The sequence below is a fragment of the Camelus bactrianus genome, chromosome 7, assembly GCF_048773025.1.
Source record: "Camelus bactrianus isolate YW-2024 breed Bactrian camel chromosome 7, ASM4877302v1, whole genome shotgun sequence".
Classification (NCBI taxonomy): Eukaryota; Metazoa; Chordata; class Mammalia; order Artiodactyla; family Camelidae; genus Camelus; species Camelus bactrianus.
The window spans coordinates 80,424,819-80,442,334 of NC_133545.1; the positions used below are offsets into that span (position 1 = coordinate 80,424,819).

The following is a 17,516-nucleotide window of genomic DNA, read 5'->3' on the forward strand; positions in this document are numbered from 1 at the left end:
TGAGGGGTGGGGGGAGATCTGGAGGTATAAAGCCGAAAATAACCAGGACAATTCTTAAAGAAAGACAATTAGGCATATCATATGTTAAAACAAAATTTTAGTAACTAAAACCATTTTGTACTGGCAGAAGCTACATAGATGAATTAGTGGAATTCTATGGGAAATTCAGAAATTTAAAGTAAGTTCATGTGGACCTTAGAATATAATACAGAAGATATTTCAAATCAGGTAGTTAATTGAACAGTATTTATTGATTGCTGGTTGTGTGCCAGTTACTGGTACTGAGGATACAAAGAGGTTGGGGATTTTATCCTCAGTGCCTAGTGATTGGCACACAACTTTTTCTGCTTTCTAGTTGGGGGAGATAGACAAAACAAGTTAATAAAATACATCAGATGGTGATAAGCGTAAGGGGATAGACAATGCTAAAAGCAGTGCTGTGTATGGAGCCAGGGAAGGTCTCTCCCATGAGGCATCATTGGAACAGAGATCCCAGTGAAGTGAGGGAAGAGCAGAGTCGTGATCCTGGGGCATGAGTGTATTTGGATTATTTTAGGAACATGTTAAGTCAGTTAGTGAACCATATGGAAATAAAAAGAAAGCTTAATCCATCTGCTTAGTGGCATTCTGTACAGTTATTAAAAGGGAAACGGCAGATCTGGAGATACTGACAGGGAAAAGCAACATGGTCACATGAAAAGAGCAGTTTTGCAGACACCCTTCTGTAACACGGCTTTCTGTACGATTTGATCCCATATAGATGAGACAAACTAAAGACATCATAAGAGCCTTGAATTGTTAATCTGAACATGGGCTTGTGAGAGGGCTCAGGAGGGGGGACTGTTTTACTTTCTACTTTATATATTTCAGAATGTTTCTGTTTTTTGGTAAGATATCAAATATTTATAATAATACGAAAAAGATGCTTCAATTTTCATTTTATAGCATTAATTATTTGTAAAACGTGAAGGAAAAAAAGGAAGTTTCTGGTAAAAGAGACAAGTTTCCTTGATTTGAAACGAGGCAGCAGAGTATATTGAAAGGGGTGGGCTTTGGAGTCTTACAGGCCTGGCTTCTAATGCCAGCTCAGCTACTTCTGCTCTTGTGACTTAGGGTAAGTCCTATAACGCTGTAAGTTTCTTTCTTCACAAGTCAAACAGGACAAATAATACGCTTAGGGTTGTGAAAATCAATAAATGTAAGTTTCCTAATGTACTTCTTCCCCTCATCTTATTTGCAGTAATGCTGGAATGTTAAGCTGCAGGAATGATGAGATCGAGGGCCTGCAATGTACAAACAAGTATAAACAGATTGAGGGTGGGAATGCTAACCAGAATTTGTCTTAAAGAGCTTAACACCAGAGTGGTCAAGTTACTTGTACTTCACCTTGTTCCAGGAAATACTTTATGCAGATTACAAAAGCTTTGTGCTAAGAAGTAGCATGGGTTAAAAAGTCATGGCAGAGAGTGAAAAACATAGGTGGGGACAAAAAGGAATGAAGGAGGGCGAAAATATTTTTTATGTGAGAGTCACACTTTTAACTCTAAGCCTTCTGGCAGCCAGCAAAAGAACCTTTATATCACACGATGTACATTGCTTGTGAAATATAATCATGGAAGAAATTAAAAGTACATTAGAATGAGAAGAATCCTCTCTCCCCGCTCCCACACATACACAAAACCTCAGGCCTAAATGGTCACGCAGGTAAAAATTTTTAAATTTTAAAGGCATAGACTTTAGTTGTTCCAGAATATAGGAAAAGAAGGAGGAAAGTGCCCATATGTTAAAAAATGAAACGTATACCTTCATAAATCAGTCGTGTGTAAAACATTTTTATAGACTTGTACTTCGTAATCTTTTTGGTCTCAGAACTTCTTTACGCTCTTAAAAATTATGAAAGACCCCAGGAACTTGGATCTGTTGTATTGTTGATTGTATCTATTGATATTTAAAACTGAGAATTAAAATACTTACTAATTCATTTAGAAACAGTATGTTAACATAACATTTTAATTGTGAAAAGTTTATATTTTCTAAACTAAAATAAATGTTGGTGAAATGAATAGCATTTTTTTTAACCTTTTTAAAATATTTCAATGTCTGGCTTAATAAACACCTGGTTCCTCACACCTGTGATATGCTATCTTCAGTAGTCTTTTCACATAATTACACACATTCTTTGAAGCTGCGCCAAGTGGCAGTTTTTTACAGGTTAGCTGTAACGTGCACTCTGAAACCATCTGCTTTGTGCTCTAGTATATTGATGTCTGTTGGCACATCTTACACTGTAAATGGATCCCTTACCTGTGATGATTTTGTAACATTATGTATTGGTCATTTGATAAATACTGGATCACTGAATTGAGCAGGTCTTCCAGATGTAACATTCATTACATTTGTTATGACCACTAATCTCATCAGAAAAGCCTTTAGATATTTGAGACTAAGTTTATGGTGTGGATATAAGTCTTCTACTATTCTGATTTTCTCCTGAAAGCTTGAATTTTCTACTTGACAATAAAGATTGCACTTGTCTTCCCTGAAGTAACAAGCTGACTTTGTTCCTATTTAAGAAAATGTCTGGCAGATACCCAAGTCTGAATGACCATAGTTTATTAGCTTTTGTTACAGGTAAAAATGATGGTTCATGAAAAAAGCAGCTGCTTCAGCCTGCAACTCAAATAATTGCACGGGTGCGTCTCAAGATAGCGATCACTTTGTTGTGCAGCAGAAGTGCTTTATGAGTATTTTCTGTTTCATTACTAAGAATATTAAAAAGATGTATATTCAAGTGTAAGGATTTAATAATAATTTGTACTGCTTCAACAATTACATTCTTAAGTGAAATTGTCTCCCCCTCCTGCACCAAGATTGTATAGTAGTGAAGAGTATTTACTACTGATAGTCTGGTGCTACTGCCTAAATCATGCTAAGGTGCCAGTGGTTTGTAAAGTGCCAGTAGTGCCACCATGGGCTTAATACCAGAGTGCAAAGTCAACACATTGAAAAAGCTAAATAATGTCTTAGTAATACCTTTGACCTGCCAGACCCCCCAAAGGGTCTAAGAGACACCCACTGGTCTTTGGACCCTATTTTGTGAACTGCTACTGTATACCAATTAAAAAGTAGAATATAGCATTACACTAAAATAATAGTACTTTATTAGCCCAGGGTGGTATTCCTCTTTTGAATGTAAGGATGACTGAATATTAGGAAACCTCTTAAAATAATTCAAGACATTAGTGACCCAGGAAGAAAATACAGGTGATGATTATAATAGAGTTTCTAAAAATCAAAACAAATAGAACTAAAGAAAGTATCTTTTTTAAATTTAAAAGCCAGAAAAATAAAACCCATAATAAAAAGGAATAAATTTGTGCTTTCTTAACAGGATATATGTGTGAATTTGTGTGTATGTGTGTGTCTGTGAGTATCTTTATTATATGTTGTACTTCTTCTCAAACCAAAAGTCATCTTTCCCCATGGTAAATAATGAATGTAATCCCATTATTAAAATCAGAAACCAAACAAAATTACCTAGTATTGTGGAACATCATTAGCATTTTACCATTGTTTGGAAATTATCACATCATGTAGCATACTGTAATGATAAAGAGGAATACACGTTTGAAACATATAGATGAATTCTGATTATAGGTGGTGATAATAAACCTGGACGGCCTCAGAAACAATTAGCAAAAAACTGTGTTAAATGGAATTTACTCACCCTATATGACACAGGTATGAAATTAGGAAATTAACGTGGATATGTTTTCTGCCTGTGTAGAGAAGTAAACCTTTGTGAACTAAAAAACAAAAAAACAAAAACAGAAACAAAACCCAAAACTATATTAGGAACCATAGGATCTCAGATGGCTACCTGAAATTTTGTGTGTCAAGTTTCCACCCTTTCCCATAACAAATCTCTCCTAGTTACTGCTTAGGAAATATAACAGGGATAGGAACACATTCAAAAAAGCAAAAAGCAGAACCCATAAAAAGAAATATATAAGGTATAATTGAAGTATACCTTGGAGATACTGCAGGTTTGGGTCCAGACTACTGCAGTAAGTGTATATCAGGATAAAGTGAGTCACACAAGTTTTGGGGTTTCCCAGTGTGCATTAAGTTACGTTTACGCTGCACTGTAGTCTGTGAGGTGTGCAGTAGCATTATGTGTGCATCCCCTAATTTTAAAATACTCTATTGCCAAAAAATGCTGACCATCATTTGAGCCTTCAGTGAGTTGTAATCTTTTTGCTGATGGAGTGTTTGAAATACTGCGAGAATTACCAAAATGTGACACAGAGACTCGAAGCGAGCAGACGCTGTTGGAAAAAAAATGATGTCAGTAGACTTGCTGAGGCAGAGTTGCCACAGACCTGAAGTCTGAAAAAACACAGTATCTGTGAAGCTCAGTAAAACAAGGTATGCCTGTATAAAACTAAAGGAAGTATAAAAATGGAAATACTAAGCTTTGTAAAGATAGTATCCTTTCCAAATTCATAAATTCAGAGCAGCAGTTGAATCCCAACAGGATTCTTTTCCTTTTGGAGTGTGACAGTAATTGATTGTACAATTCATCTGTAAGGAAATTCTGAAAAGAATAATTAGGGAAATGGGTAGACAGGTTTGTCCTGTAAGCCTTATAAAAAATATAAAGCTATGTTGTTGACACCAGAGTAGATAAGTCAATAGATCAAAATAGATTCCCCAAATAGTTATTTGGGGATTAACATATGAGGCCTTTCAAGGCATCTTCAGTAGATGATTGGGGGATAGCAGACTGGCCACCAGGCACTGATTTTGCTGAAGGGCGATTATCAGTTGCTGTCACGTCTGCCACCCTAGTTTCTAGTAATTTCCCCTGTCTTAGACTGTTTATTCCATCTTGGATGCTGCTACCAGTGAGATAACTTCACCACTCAGCTGTCTTCCCAGAACACATATACTAAAATAATTAAAACTCTTTAGCTGTGAGATAATGAAACTGATTTTTATTATCAGGCTGTTAATGAGCCAGATGCTAGCCCATTTAATTTCATAGCTCCAGAGTAAAATTAATCTCTATTTTACAAAAGAGAAACAGATTCTTAAGTTGATACAATTTTCCACCAATATCACACAGACGGGATTCAGTTCTAAAGTTTGTTTTCAAAGTCTGTCTTCATTATAGTTAGGCCGACTGTGTTGTGTCCCCCCTGTCTGTGCTTCCAGCTAAACCTCCCTGAGACCTGAATTTCAGCTGTTCTGATTTCCTTAGTCTTCCTCCCAAATGTCTATCCTTTGGTACTTCCATGGCTTTGCCTGTGCACTTCTCTTTGCCCGTAACATAATTTCTCTTACTCCCTTTCTCACCTGTCTATTGTTTACTTATCCTTGGAGTTGTAGGCACAATTCTGCACCCTTTGTCTAACTCGAGTGCATTTTCCTGTATTTCTGTAGTTGAAACTACCCTTCATTTTCTTTATTCCAATATATTTCTATTATACTTCTATTATGGTGCACATCAATCTGCCTGGGATTAATAATTTGTATTTGTGCAGTTACTCAGTATATTTCTATAGTATGTAAAAGTGAGAGAGTGGTTCCTGAACTATAACTTAGTAACAGAAAGACATGTAAACAACTAAAATACAAAGCAGGATGAAATAGTGTCAAAACAAACAAGTAGCATGCAAACAGGGACCATTCTGGGCAGTGGGGCTACAGAAAACACTCTTGAATAGATTACTCTTGATGGGAATCTTGAGAAATGAAAAGGATTCAGCCAGGTAGAATCTAGCGGGGAGGAACGTGAGCAGAGACATGGAGGAGTGGTTGGTCTATGGGAAGAGATGAATTGGGAGATGAGACTAGGAAGGCATTCTGGGACCAGATCACAGAGAGCCGTGCTCCTGAGTTTGGCCATCTTTCCTTTTGAGGATGTTGTGGGAATGAAGTTAGAAGGAGGAAGAAACAGGCGTGTAGAAATAGAGCGTAATACCTTATAAAAAGCGTGGATTTATTAAAATCCTAAACTATATTGAGACAAAGTACAATTTCAGTGACATGTAGCTTAAAAAATGAGAGGTTGTCTTACATAAGTGTGTTTCTGACGTTGCATTCTTAAATGCCACAAAAAAGTCTTTAGTTATTATTTGCTTATACAATTGGTGCCTGCATTTATATTTTATGTACGTGTAGACTGTTTTTACTTTTAGTCAGTGATACGTGTATGGTTTCTTTTTATATATGAAGATCAGCTGATAATTTTATATACAATGTACATTTATTCCTGAGATTCAATATAATCAAGTTAAGTGTATTTAACCAATTTTTCATCTACATATTACCAAATCATTAGTTTTTAAATGTTTACCAGCCAGAGTTATCTATTTGTTATAAAATTTCTTCAGTTTACCATAAGAAGGACTTACTAATTAATATAAAAATGATGGATTTTAAGATACAAACAAAGTAAAGCAGTTAAAATTTCTAAATACCTTGAAATCAGAGGCACTACTGAAATTGAAGAACTTCTGTGTTTCAAGAATGTTACTTTTCGGGTCCTTCTGTTGATCAAATTCAGCAGCAGTCTTTATAGTTCAGTTAGCTTCCTGAGTATAGGAAATCTTTTCTGCTATTATTGCAAACTTCATTATGTTCATGAGAAGATGTGGTGACAGGTACCTGTAAAACCAGAGAAAGACACACACTAAACTCTAGTTCTTTAATAATTGACAGAAAAACTTTAAATTTTGGTTCAAAATATGGTCAGCACATTTTGAGTGTTACCTGTGTTTTACCGTTTGATTTTGCAAATATTAAGGGTCTTTTTTTTCCCTAGGAATTTGAGTGTTTGGAGTGTTAGAAGCATTCACTGAAAAGAAACTGATTTCTTGAAACAAGTAATTTAGAGTTAGGATGACCAAAATATTTAATGAAACTTCTTTACACTGTATCAGGACTTGAACTTTTGTGTATTTAAAAATGAGTCAATGCTTCGTATAGCAGTTGTATTTTTTTTTAATGTATTTCATACTGATAAACTTCTTTTTGTGCGTTGTTCAGCCGTATATGTGGGAGTCCATGCCCTGCAGTGTGGCCTGATGTAATCAAACTTCCATATTTCAACACCATGAAACCAAAGAAGCAGTATCGTCGAAAGTTAAGAGAAGAATTTGTTTTGTAAGAAGGGGATGCTTACACATCCATGTTGCATTGTTTTGTTTTGTTTTGTTTTGTTTTGTTTTGTTTTGTTTTGTTTTAGCTATTTCTTGAGGATTCTAAATGTTACTCTATCCTCTGACCTAAGGTAGACCGATCACAATTCTTTATGCCATTTCACTTTGAGTTTCCCTGTGCTACACGCAGATGACCATTTCACCATTATTATGGATTCAGTGATCGGGAGTTGTATGTTTGATTCAGTGTTTATCTAAAAAAACTTTAATAATACCGTTTAAACTGAACGAAACACCTTTCAAGTTATTTGAACTCAGTTTTTTACCTTGTTATAGGAAACTATTCTGTTCAGTTCTTAATTTATATTAAAACAGCAAATTGCCTATAGAATAATAAAATATACCATTGTATGCTAATACTTAGAATAAGTTCTTAGAGAAACATTCAGCTTGTGTCAGAGAACATGCATGACTTGTGTAATCCTCTCACGCCAGTATTCCTGCAGCCGCACTAGACTTATTTGATTACATGCTCGCCTTGGATCCTAGTAAGCGCTGCACTGCAGAGCAGGCTCTTCAGTGTGAGTTCCTGCGGGACGTGGAGCCCTCAAAAATGCCTCCACCAGAGTAAGTGGCTTTTTATTATATTAAAACCCTTAACATGCAGAATCTGGACAATTTTAACAACATCTGTATGAATTACCAGAAACTGTTCCATGATTAGTTAAGTCAAAAGAAAAAGAATAAATCAGAAGGAATAGAAGAGCAACAACACACGATTTGCGCGTCTAGAATGCAGAACCTTGCTTCCTGTTCAGCTAGCCGTAGGACTAGCAAAGGCAGCCTTCCTCTAGCTAATCACTAGAATATTTCAACCCTAAAAAATATGACTGCTGTTGTTACTGTAGCCTACCAAGCCTAGCTGCTGTAGCTAGAATTTTGAGTGCTGTGCTAAGCGTTTGTCATGGAATACATTAGTCCTTATAATCCTGTCAGGTGGGTATTATTATTATCATCATCACCATTTTATAGAGGAGGAAGCAGGCTCAAAGAGGTTAAGAAACTTGCCCAAGAATACAAATCTAGCAAAGGGTGGAGCCAGCTCTCAAATTCAGGTTAGTTCAGTAACAAAAAGAGGTTCTGAAATGCTCCTTAGCATACTACACAGTAGAAAATTCTTATCATTGAATAAAAGATATTCGTATCAAAAGCCCAGATCAGAACGAGTTTACTGTCTGATGGGGGTTTGGGAGCAGGGAAATGCAGAGTTTGGGAGTCAGACAGAATAGCTGGGTTCTTAGACCTTCACTCGCTTGTGGCCCCTGTAATTTTTCTAGGATTGATTTGGGGGAAGGAAAGGGGACAGAGCAGTCCATTTGTTTCTCCTTGATAAGATCTAAAATGGTTGTAGGGATTTTCTTAGTAATTTAAAAAATGATGATGAGTGTCATAAAAGCAGACTTGTCCCTACAATAATGTGTCCACGTAATAACAATTAGTATATTGTGAATGAACAAGCATGGGCTTTGGAGTTCAAATCCTGGCTCTTCCACTTAATTACTTAGGTTGATCTTATTATATTTTTATGAGACCGTCATATTTAGCTTAAATTTTTACTGAACTGTACAATGAATAGCCTTTGTGGGATGATTCAAAAGACAAAAAGCATCTATCATCTGACATGTGAAGGGACCTGAATCATTCACTGTTGAATTGTTTCATGGATTGTATGTATCAGCAGTCTTGAAATTTTGGCTTTAGTGCCCCATTAAAGAATTTTTTTAACTTTTGATTTGGAAAATCTTCAATTCTATATAGAAAAGTAGGAAGAATAGTACAGTGAGCATTCATATGTCCTTTGCCTACATTCAACACTTACTAATATTGGGACACACTTGATTTATCACTCTACATAATTTTTTCTCCTGAACTATTAGAATATTATATTGTGGAAATGTCATTTCACTTACAAAAAATTAACCATGTTATCTATAACTAGGATTTTATTCTATATAACTACAGTATTGTAAAACATAAGAAATTTAACATTGTAGTATTTGATAGACAGTTCATACTTAAATTTCTTCAGTTGGCCCAATAATTTCCTTTTTTTGTTGTTTATTTTATTTTATTTTTGTTTTGTTTTGTTTTGTTTTGTTTTGTTTTGTTTTGTTTGGATGAAGAATTTATTCAGAGCTCACATACTTCATTTAGTTGTCATGTCTCTTCAGTCTTTAATCACTCTTTGGGGAGCATTTTTACGACATTGATCTTTTTGAAGGGCTAGCTGTTTTGTAAGACATTCTACAATCTGGCTTTAATTACTTTCTTGTGATCAGAATTAGAGTAACCAGTAATTAGTATTTTTTGTGTTTTGGGCAAGAATACTACCTAGGGTAGTGATGTATGCCTGCTGTGTCACATCTAGAGGAATATAATGTCATTTTTCTCCCTTTTTTGGTAATACTAAGTTGATCTCTTTTAAAAGTGACCCACATGAAAGAATTTTGCTAAAATTTATCGAGCACATTTTAAGTTGACATTCTAAACTTTTAAAATCAGGGGTTCAGATAGTTGCAAAAGATATAATTTTCAGTGTATCATAGTGTTGATATTTTTAAATGGAACAGTTGCATCACTCTTGTAAATGTATCTAGAGGAATCAGAATATCTTAGCATCTGATATTCATCAACATGCACTTACAAAATATATGAACGGACATTTGGACATTGTTTTTTTACCTTGAATTTACATTGCTTCTGCAGGTTTTTAATGTAGCATATATTTATGCTTGAAAGTAATTTATTAATTATTGTACTTCTTTAAAACAAATATATGTATGTAATAATGGAAATTTAATTTAAAAATTTTCCTCTGACCACAAAGCTCTTTTCCTCCATGATTAAATTATTGCACGTATTATTAGTGCATATTTCATTTTAAAAAGAAAGAAAACAATAAATTTTGTTGGAGATGCAATGTTAATAAAATAGAGCTGAGAGTTTTTTCCCTCAAATAATTTGCATATCTGTCAATTAATATTTATTCTAGAATTAGACATAGCTCCACATTAATTATAATTTAAAAGTTTTTATAAGTGCCCTTATAAATCAGTATTTGAGCCTGGATGAAGTTTTGTCACAGTTAAATCACTGAGGTCTTTGAACTTCAACATTATATCCCCAAAATCATAGTGATCTGTCATCAAAAATTATTTTAATGACCTTTCAGATGTCAACTTAAGATTCTTTCTCCTTTGATTTTCTTGACAGTAAAGAATTGGAAACCGCATGACTTGCCAAAAGATTTTTTTATCCAGTGATTAACCATTTATTTTTTTCAAATTTTGAGACAATAAACCAAAGAAGCTTTACCAATACTTACTACATTACTTCATGTTACACTTGTTACTTTTTCTTTTATTAAGCACTTGTTTAATCCAGTATACTTAGAAAAGGTTAGGAAGTCAACATTCAATTTCAGTGCTACTTAACCAGTCCATTTGTTAAATTGTGTTTACGTTACATTTGAAAAATACATATTTTTGTGAAAATCTGTATAGCTATCCCATTCAGTTTATTGAAAATGTTTTCCACGTAACCTAGTAGGAACCTCTTCATGTTGTCAGATGTCACCTCAGTTCACTTAATTTTTATCAGAACACTCCTGACTGCTTTTTTCCATGAAAAATAAACATGTTAGTACACATTTTGGTAAACATTCTGTAAACCAGTAATAAGTATGGGCTACATCTTTGTTAGGTACATCACTAAAGCAGTTAGTTCAGAATTATAATGATGTTGATTTACTATTTAAATAAAAAGTTACATAAACAATATAACAACTTTCATTATTATTTTGTCATATGTAATGGGTAGTTAAAATTATAAATTGTGAAGGTAAGGACTATGAAGAAAGGTACGATGTTCTTTTGGGAAATAGTTGTATGTATTAAACTCTTGTCATCAGGTTTCTTAGAAATAAACAAATGAGTAGGGGATGAAAAGTTAATTGTATTAGATGTCCTGTCAAATGTTTTTGATGTATTTAATGAAAAAGAAAGTATTGCTAAAAAGTGAATTAGACCAGCAGCTTGTCTGTCATTTTTTCTTTAAAGCAAGTAAAAAGCAGTAAACAATTCATAAAATAAATATGATTCCAGTATGTAACTGGAATAAATATTTCATGATGTGATTTGATAAAAAATAGTTTAAACTTTATTGAATGATGATAAATGGTATGAGGCATGGGCGTTTGTGCCTACTATGTGGGCAGCACTGTCCACATGCTTACATATGTTAACATACATTACCTCTACCCTGTTAGGTAGATGGTATTGGTAACCCCATTTTTAAAGATAAGAAAACTGAGGCACAGAGGTCAAGTTACTTGCCTAATGAGACACAGTAAGTAAGTGACTGAGCCAGTATTTGAACCTTTAGAAAAGCACATAAAAATCTGGTTGTCCTGGAAAGCATTCCTGCTGCCTCTGAGTGTCAGCATCACTTGCCTGTCCTGTTTAGCTATTTGTTGGGTAATGTTTCTCTTTCCTTGAATTGATGATTGAGACCATCCATAAAGTCTCTTACCTTTAAATTGTGGGAGGGAACAAAAGCCCCTTTTTAGTGGGTTTCTTTGCTTTACTCTCATGGAATTCTCCCACAAGAGCAGTGCATTCCCTGAATCAGGATGGAAGAAATGAAATCACTCCAGTTGCCCCACTCTGCAGTACCACAGTGTGTTTGAATTCATAATGAACCCAAGAGAAGCTAAGGCCACACATCTTATAACACACACACACACACGCACACGCACACGCAGAAAGGAAAGTCTTTGGAGGGTTTATGATGCCTTAAAGCTTCCCAATATCAATATTTCAAATTGTCCCTTTGTTTGTTACTCCAGGAGGTTTTTACACGCTGAGGCAATGCACCATAGTAAGATGGCTGAGAGGTATGCCTTTGTTTTGTTTTTGGACCTCAGGTGCATAGACTTGGTTTAATCATAATCCTTGTGTCACTCATCATTGGTCCATGCATGGCTCTTTTTTTCTTTTAGTTACTTAATTTAATTAGTTATTTTAAATGATGTTAATAAGCAGCCATGAACCTACCAAATAAAAGCTAGAACCTTGACAATAACCTACTTTAATCATATCACAGCCTCTCCCCCATGACCTGTCCCCCTTGCCTTCCTCCACCTGAGGTAACCATCATGCCTGTTTTCTTTTGTATATATTTTTTGTTGCCATCTGTATGTACTCATAAAAAGTTACATTTTACAATTTTGGTTGCTTTTAATTTTATATAAGAGTATCATGCTGTTTGTAATCTTTTGGGAATGACTTTTTTTTACTTAATATTAATATTGCTAAAGTTTGACCATATTGTCGCATATGCCTTTATTTTATAACATGAGATAAGAGTAATTGTGAAAGAACTTTCTGAATGTGCAGGCCCTTCTCAAAGCTCAGTTTTAGGAAGGAAGACATACGGATATGGAACTTCTTTTACAACAATTCCAGAGTGTACTCCCTCAGAAAGTCTCCCTAGAGGTCAGCATATCCAGGTTGAAGACCAGGTTGGGGCTGCTTAAGGGAATTTGTAGATATTCTGGGCAAGTTTATTAACCTTTCCAAGCCTCAATTTTCTTATTTTTAAAATAGATATTATAGTAACTTCCCATTGGCTTTTTTTTTTTTATTAGGGTAAGAAGAAAATACTTGTTCAGGTCTTTCTTTAAACAAAAGTTATTCTGCAGTGTTGTCAGTTTTGTGGAATTACACAAGGTAGAATTGTTTCAGAATTGTGAATACTTTTTATAGTTGCTAGTTATTCAGAACTCTCAGTGATGGGTGATGAGCCTGGATTACCTATTTTTGAAACTCCTCCATAGCATCAGTTTTAATTCTAGAGCATTTGATTATAGAAGCAAATGAGAGGGTATTTAAAAAGTAAAAAGCTTGTGCTAGAAAGTTTCTCACAAATGTTATCTCCTAGGCTTCACTACTTTTTATCCTATGTCTAGTTTCTGTAAGTGGCATATATTTTTCACCTTTTTTTTTCCCATATCCTATTCAATGTATGACATACTATGATAAGAATTGTCTTTAAAAGATTGCACTGAAGGTAATAGTGACCTACTTTTATGAACATATATTCTTCATTCATAGTTTTTATAAGTTACTATTTATTGATTATTCAGAAACCACAGAAAAATAATTCATCTGTATAGGTGAACTCCTGAAGGAGATGTGGGGCATCAAGGATGATTTTTATTGGGGGAGTTTACAAAGCCTGTGTGTGAAACCTTTAAAAACAACTTGCGGGCGGTTAGGGGTGGCAGCTTTATTGCTGTTTAGTAAATATTAGCATTTTGTTGTTGTTGTTAAGAAACTTCATTGACAAACAGCTTAATATTATTTTTTTCCAGCCTTCCTTTATGGCAAGATTGTCATGAGTTATGGAGTAAAAAGCGAAGAAGACAGAAGCAGATGGGCATGACTGATGATGTTTCCACAGTCAAAGCCCCCAGAAAGGACCTGTCTCTGGGCATGGACGACAGCAGAACCAGCACACCTCAGGGTGTGCTGCCGTCTGCACAGCTGAAATCTCAGGGCAACTCGAATGTAGCACCTGGTCAGTAGTTCTTCCACGGGTTGGTTTTCTTCACTGTGTTTTGTGGCTGGTGTTAATTATATTGCTCTGGTGTTAAAGCACTTCTGGCTGAAAGTTGAACGTATTAAGGTTTATTCACTGAGCTTGACATTTCCTTGTTATTTGCTTGTGCCAGTACAGATGTCAAACGGCTACTGGCACCACAGTATTAAGCACTCTCAAGGTAAGATTAATTTGTAAAGAGAGCATCAGGTAACATATGATCAGTGATTGGTCACATCTCTCCATTTTCTTCTTTTCCCCGTTGCAGGAGTCAGTAGGTCTTTTATAGGGCTGTTCTCAGTGAGGCTCAGCATTCCGTGTCTGTGGATGCTTAAGGAGTGAGAAGAAAGATAAGGAAAACAGCTGGAAGTCATAACAGAAGCTCTTTCATGCTGTTTATAGTGTCCTTAGGTCACTTTTAATGTACTTCTCATTGTATTACAAAATCTCAAAGACTGGAATCTGATACTGCACCAGGAATGGCTTGATGTATGAAAAAGAAGGGTATTTGGGGGAAACTTAAATTTCTTCCTCTGACTCAGTCTGTTGTAAGAGTTAAGCTTCTTCATGAGAAACTAACCTCTTCAGTGTTGTCAGAGGTTGTTAAATTCATTCTCTCATTTAGTTAGCAACTTTTAAAAAAAATAGAATTTACTCCCTCATTTTGCCTCAAAGATCTAGAAAGCATTCAGCTTTAATTTTTTTAAGTGAAGACAGAGACTGATAGGGAATAAATATATGTATGTGGAGGTGGTGATTTATTAAACATGAAGAAGTAGCCCGGCACTTAGTAAGAGATGAGTACATACTGACTGATCAGTTAGTTGATTGAAACAGATCTTTGGATCAGATTGAACTTTTGGTGTTGAGTATAGATATAGAGTAGATTAGCTGAGAAAGCTTGAGAAAGATTACCATTAATGCTTTTCCATGTAATCTGCAAGCTTATACTTGACCTTGGCTGGACTACATTAAAGTGCTGATACTTGTTACTTTAAAAACCAAAATAAATTGTTACTTGTTGCTGGAAAGTATTTTTCAGAGTTTCTTGAAATAGTGGATTCCCCTCATATGTGAAAATATTTGCTATATGCAGCTTTGGAGAAAACACACCTCTTGTACCACTGTATCTATATCAAGTTCAATATTATTTCTCATGTTAAAAATACGTAAAATTTGGAGAAAGGCAAAAGAAGCAACAAGTTTTCTTAATTTGTGTTTATGTTCCCTGTTTTATGTACCATCTACTTCTGAAAAAGGATTTGAGATGGCAGTAACAGGAGGGTTGGGGGGCGGTCAGGTGTCCCGGGCAACGGTTGTCATGTTCCTTAACAAGACCACCAGGGCTTATCTCTGCTCTTCATGGGACCGAAATCCGTATTCCACTAGCAAACCTAGTGAAACAGAGGGTAGTTACTTTACTCTGTTTTCGCGGATAAAACATGAATTCTGGGCTCATTTTGTTATTGTTTCCTAGCTCTACATATTTAACAGCTCATTAATAGTGAAGAGTTTCTTTTTTTCTTTTTCTTTTTGCATTTTTTTTCAAACTATCACTATTAAGAAGTGAGAATTCTAGTGTTTTTTTTTTTTTTTAAATAAAAATGAATCCTCTGTGCTCCATTTTCTTCATCCTCAGTAAGTGTCCTGAAATAAAAATGCCCCTTCTGGAGGTTAGACACCATAGTAGAGTGCTGCATTGAGCTCATGGGGAGCTCACCTCTGCTGATAGACAAGTGAAAGGGGAGACGAGCAAGGCTGGCTCCTGGGTGCAGCTGACAAGCTTGGTGCCTTATTCATCCCTGCAGGTCACGGAGAGAACTTGCAAGAGTTTGTTCTGAATTAATCTAAAAATAATATTAAGAAGTAATAAGTACCTCAAAGTACCTCTCTTTATATATAAGAGAGAACATATAAAATGATAGCATTAATCATCAGGTTTTCATCTTCTTGGAGTTCTTTTCTATTAGTCTGTCATCTGTGGTTGTGGAACTTGCTTGTCAGTGTGTGATCACTGAACTCACACAATAGTATTGTACGCATTTGAGCCTTGTTATATATGACTCAGATAAACTTGCACGAGAGCCTTTGTAAACCATCACCAGTCTAAACTGAAAACTGGAAAAAGAAAAACAACTTCACCTGTTTTACTGGTGATGAATTAATACCACCTTATATGCACATGATGAACATGCTTCTGTAGGAGTTCCTAACTTACCCATAAGGCTTAACTTAAAAAAGTAATTTGAATAAAAAATATTTTATCAGACAGTCTGCAACATCCTGGTTGCATTTTCTGCAAAGATAAGGTTAGGCTCTTAGAAAATAGGCATTATTTTAGACAAGCAGTACAGTGAGTGTTAAGAGTTCAGACTCTGGAATCAGAATACCTGGGTTCAGATCTCAACTTGGGCAAGTTATTTAGTCTTTCTGAATGTCAGTTTCTTCTTCAGTTAAAAAAAAAATGGGGCCAATAATAAAGCATGCTTTGTAAGGTTGTTGTGAGGAATAAAAGATACCAAATGCTTAGAAAGTCCCTGAAATTGTAGTTGTCACCATCGTCATCATTCAGTCCCACTCACAGCTGCTGTTTCCTGCTCGCGTCTGTTTCACGGGGTTCTAGTAGTAGCCTTAATTTTCCTTCTGAAGTATTTACCCTTAAAGATCATTTATTCACAATGGACTGCAGTTTTCTTTTTTGTTCTATGTGCAGTTACATCTTAAAAGTACACAAAATTGAACTAAAATGAGATTATTCCCTTTTCAAGGTATTTCTTAAACGCTGCCCCACAAATGCACATTTTAATATGGCAGTGCAGAGCTATTTCGGGGGCGGGGGAGCTGTGAATTATGGCAATTCTAATTAACATAAATTTTGTCTTTAGTGAAAACAGGCCCTGGACAGCAGTTAAGCTACAGTGAATTGGCAATTCTACTAAACCTACTACAATCTAAAACAAGTGTTAATATGGCCGATTTTGTTCAAGTGTTGAACATTAAGGTAAACTCTGAGACTCAACAGCAGCTAAATAAAATAAACCTTCCTGCTGGAATTTTGGCAACAGGTGAAAAACAGACAGATCCATCAACACCACAGCAGGAGTCTTCGAAACCGCTGGGAGGAATTCAGCCCTCTTCTCAGAACGTCCCGCCTAAAGTGGAGACGGACGCCACCCAGGCAGCCGTGCAGAGCGCGTTTGCGGTTCTGTTGACTCAGTTAATAAAGGCCCAGCACTCAAAGCAGAAGGACATGCTGCTCGAAGAGAGGGAGAACGGATCGGGACATGAAGTGTCACTGCAGCTCAGGCCACCCCCGGAACCGGGCACTCCGGGAGCGGGTGAGTGCGCGGACAGCAGGCCCCAGCACGGCCGTGCTCACACCGCTTTCTTGCTGTCAGTGGTCGTCTGTAATGTGTGTTACTTAGCAGGTTTGCCTGGAGGTGTCCTGAAAATTCTTAGGTCACTGGTTATAGGTTGGTTTCATAGTCTGTGTGCTCCTAGGATTTGAGTCTTTAATGAATTATCTGTGTGCGAGGAACTCGTTACGAATGCTGTAGGTGTTTCTCAGGTAAGCCTGTGGTTAAGAAATCGTCTTTTACTCCAGCTACAAGAGGACTGCCAGAGCAGAAACTTTATGTATGCAGAAGCTTTCACTCTCCAAGCAGTAAATAGATACATGTGAGATAGCTT

The 17,516-nt window shown here is 35.9% G+C and overlaps 2 protein-coding genes across 4 annotated transcripts in view; one reads left to right on the plus strand and one right to left on the minus strand.

Annotated features, from left to right (window-relative positions):
- CDK13 (cyclin dependent kinase 13) overlaps positions 1–17,516 on the plus strand; it is a 104,217-nt gene that overhangs the window by 81,169 nt on the left and 5,532 nt on the right. Inside the window, exons 10-13 of one of the 3 annotated variants that reach the window (XM_010947571.3) lie at positions 7,054–7,170; positions 7,662–7,793; positions 13,600–13,805; positions 16,712–17,164. In XM_010947571.3, coding sequence (XP_010945873.3) covers positions 7,054–7,170; positions 7,662–7,793; positions 13,600–13,805; positions 16,712–17,164 — 908 coding nt within the window. The other 2 variants (XM_074367688.1, XM_074367689.1) reach the window with 2 other exon arrangements.
- Positions 1–17,516, minus strand: part of MPLKIP (M-phase specific PLK1 interacting protein) — a 57,037-nt gene that overhangs the window by 10,366 nt on the left and 29,155 nt on the right. Inside the window, exon 2 of the transcript XR_012508301.1 lies at positions 6,486–6,672. The gene's annotated coding sequence lies outside the window, so the exon portion shown is untranslated. The remainder of the gene's footprint in view (positions 1–6,485; positions 6,673–17,516) is intronic.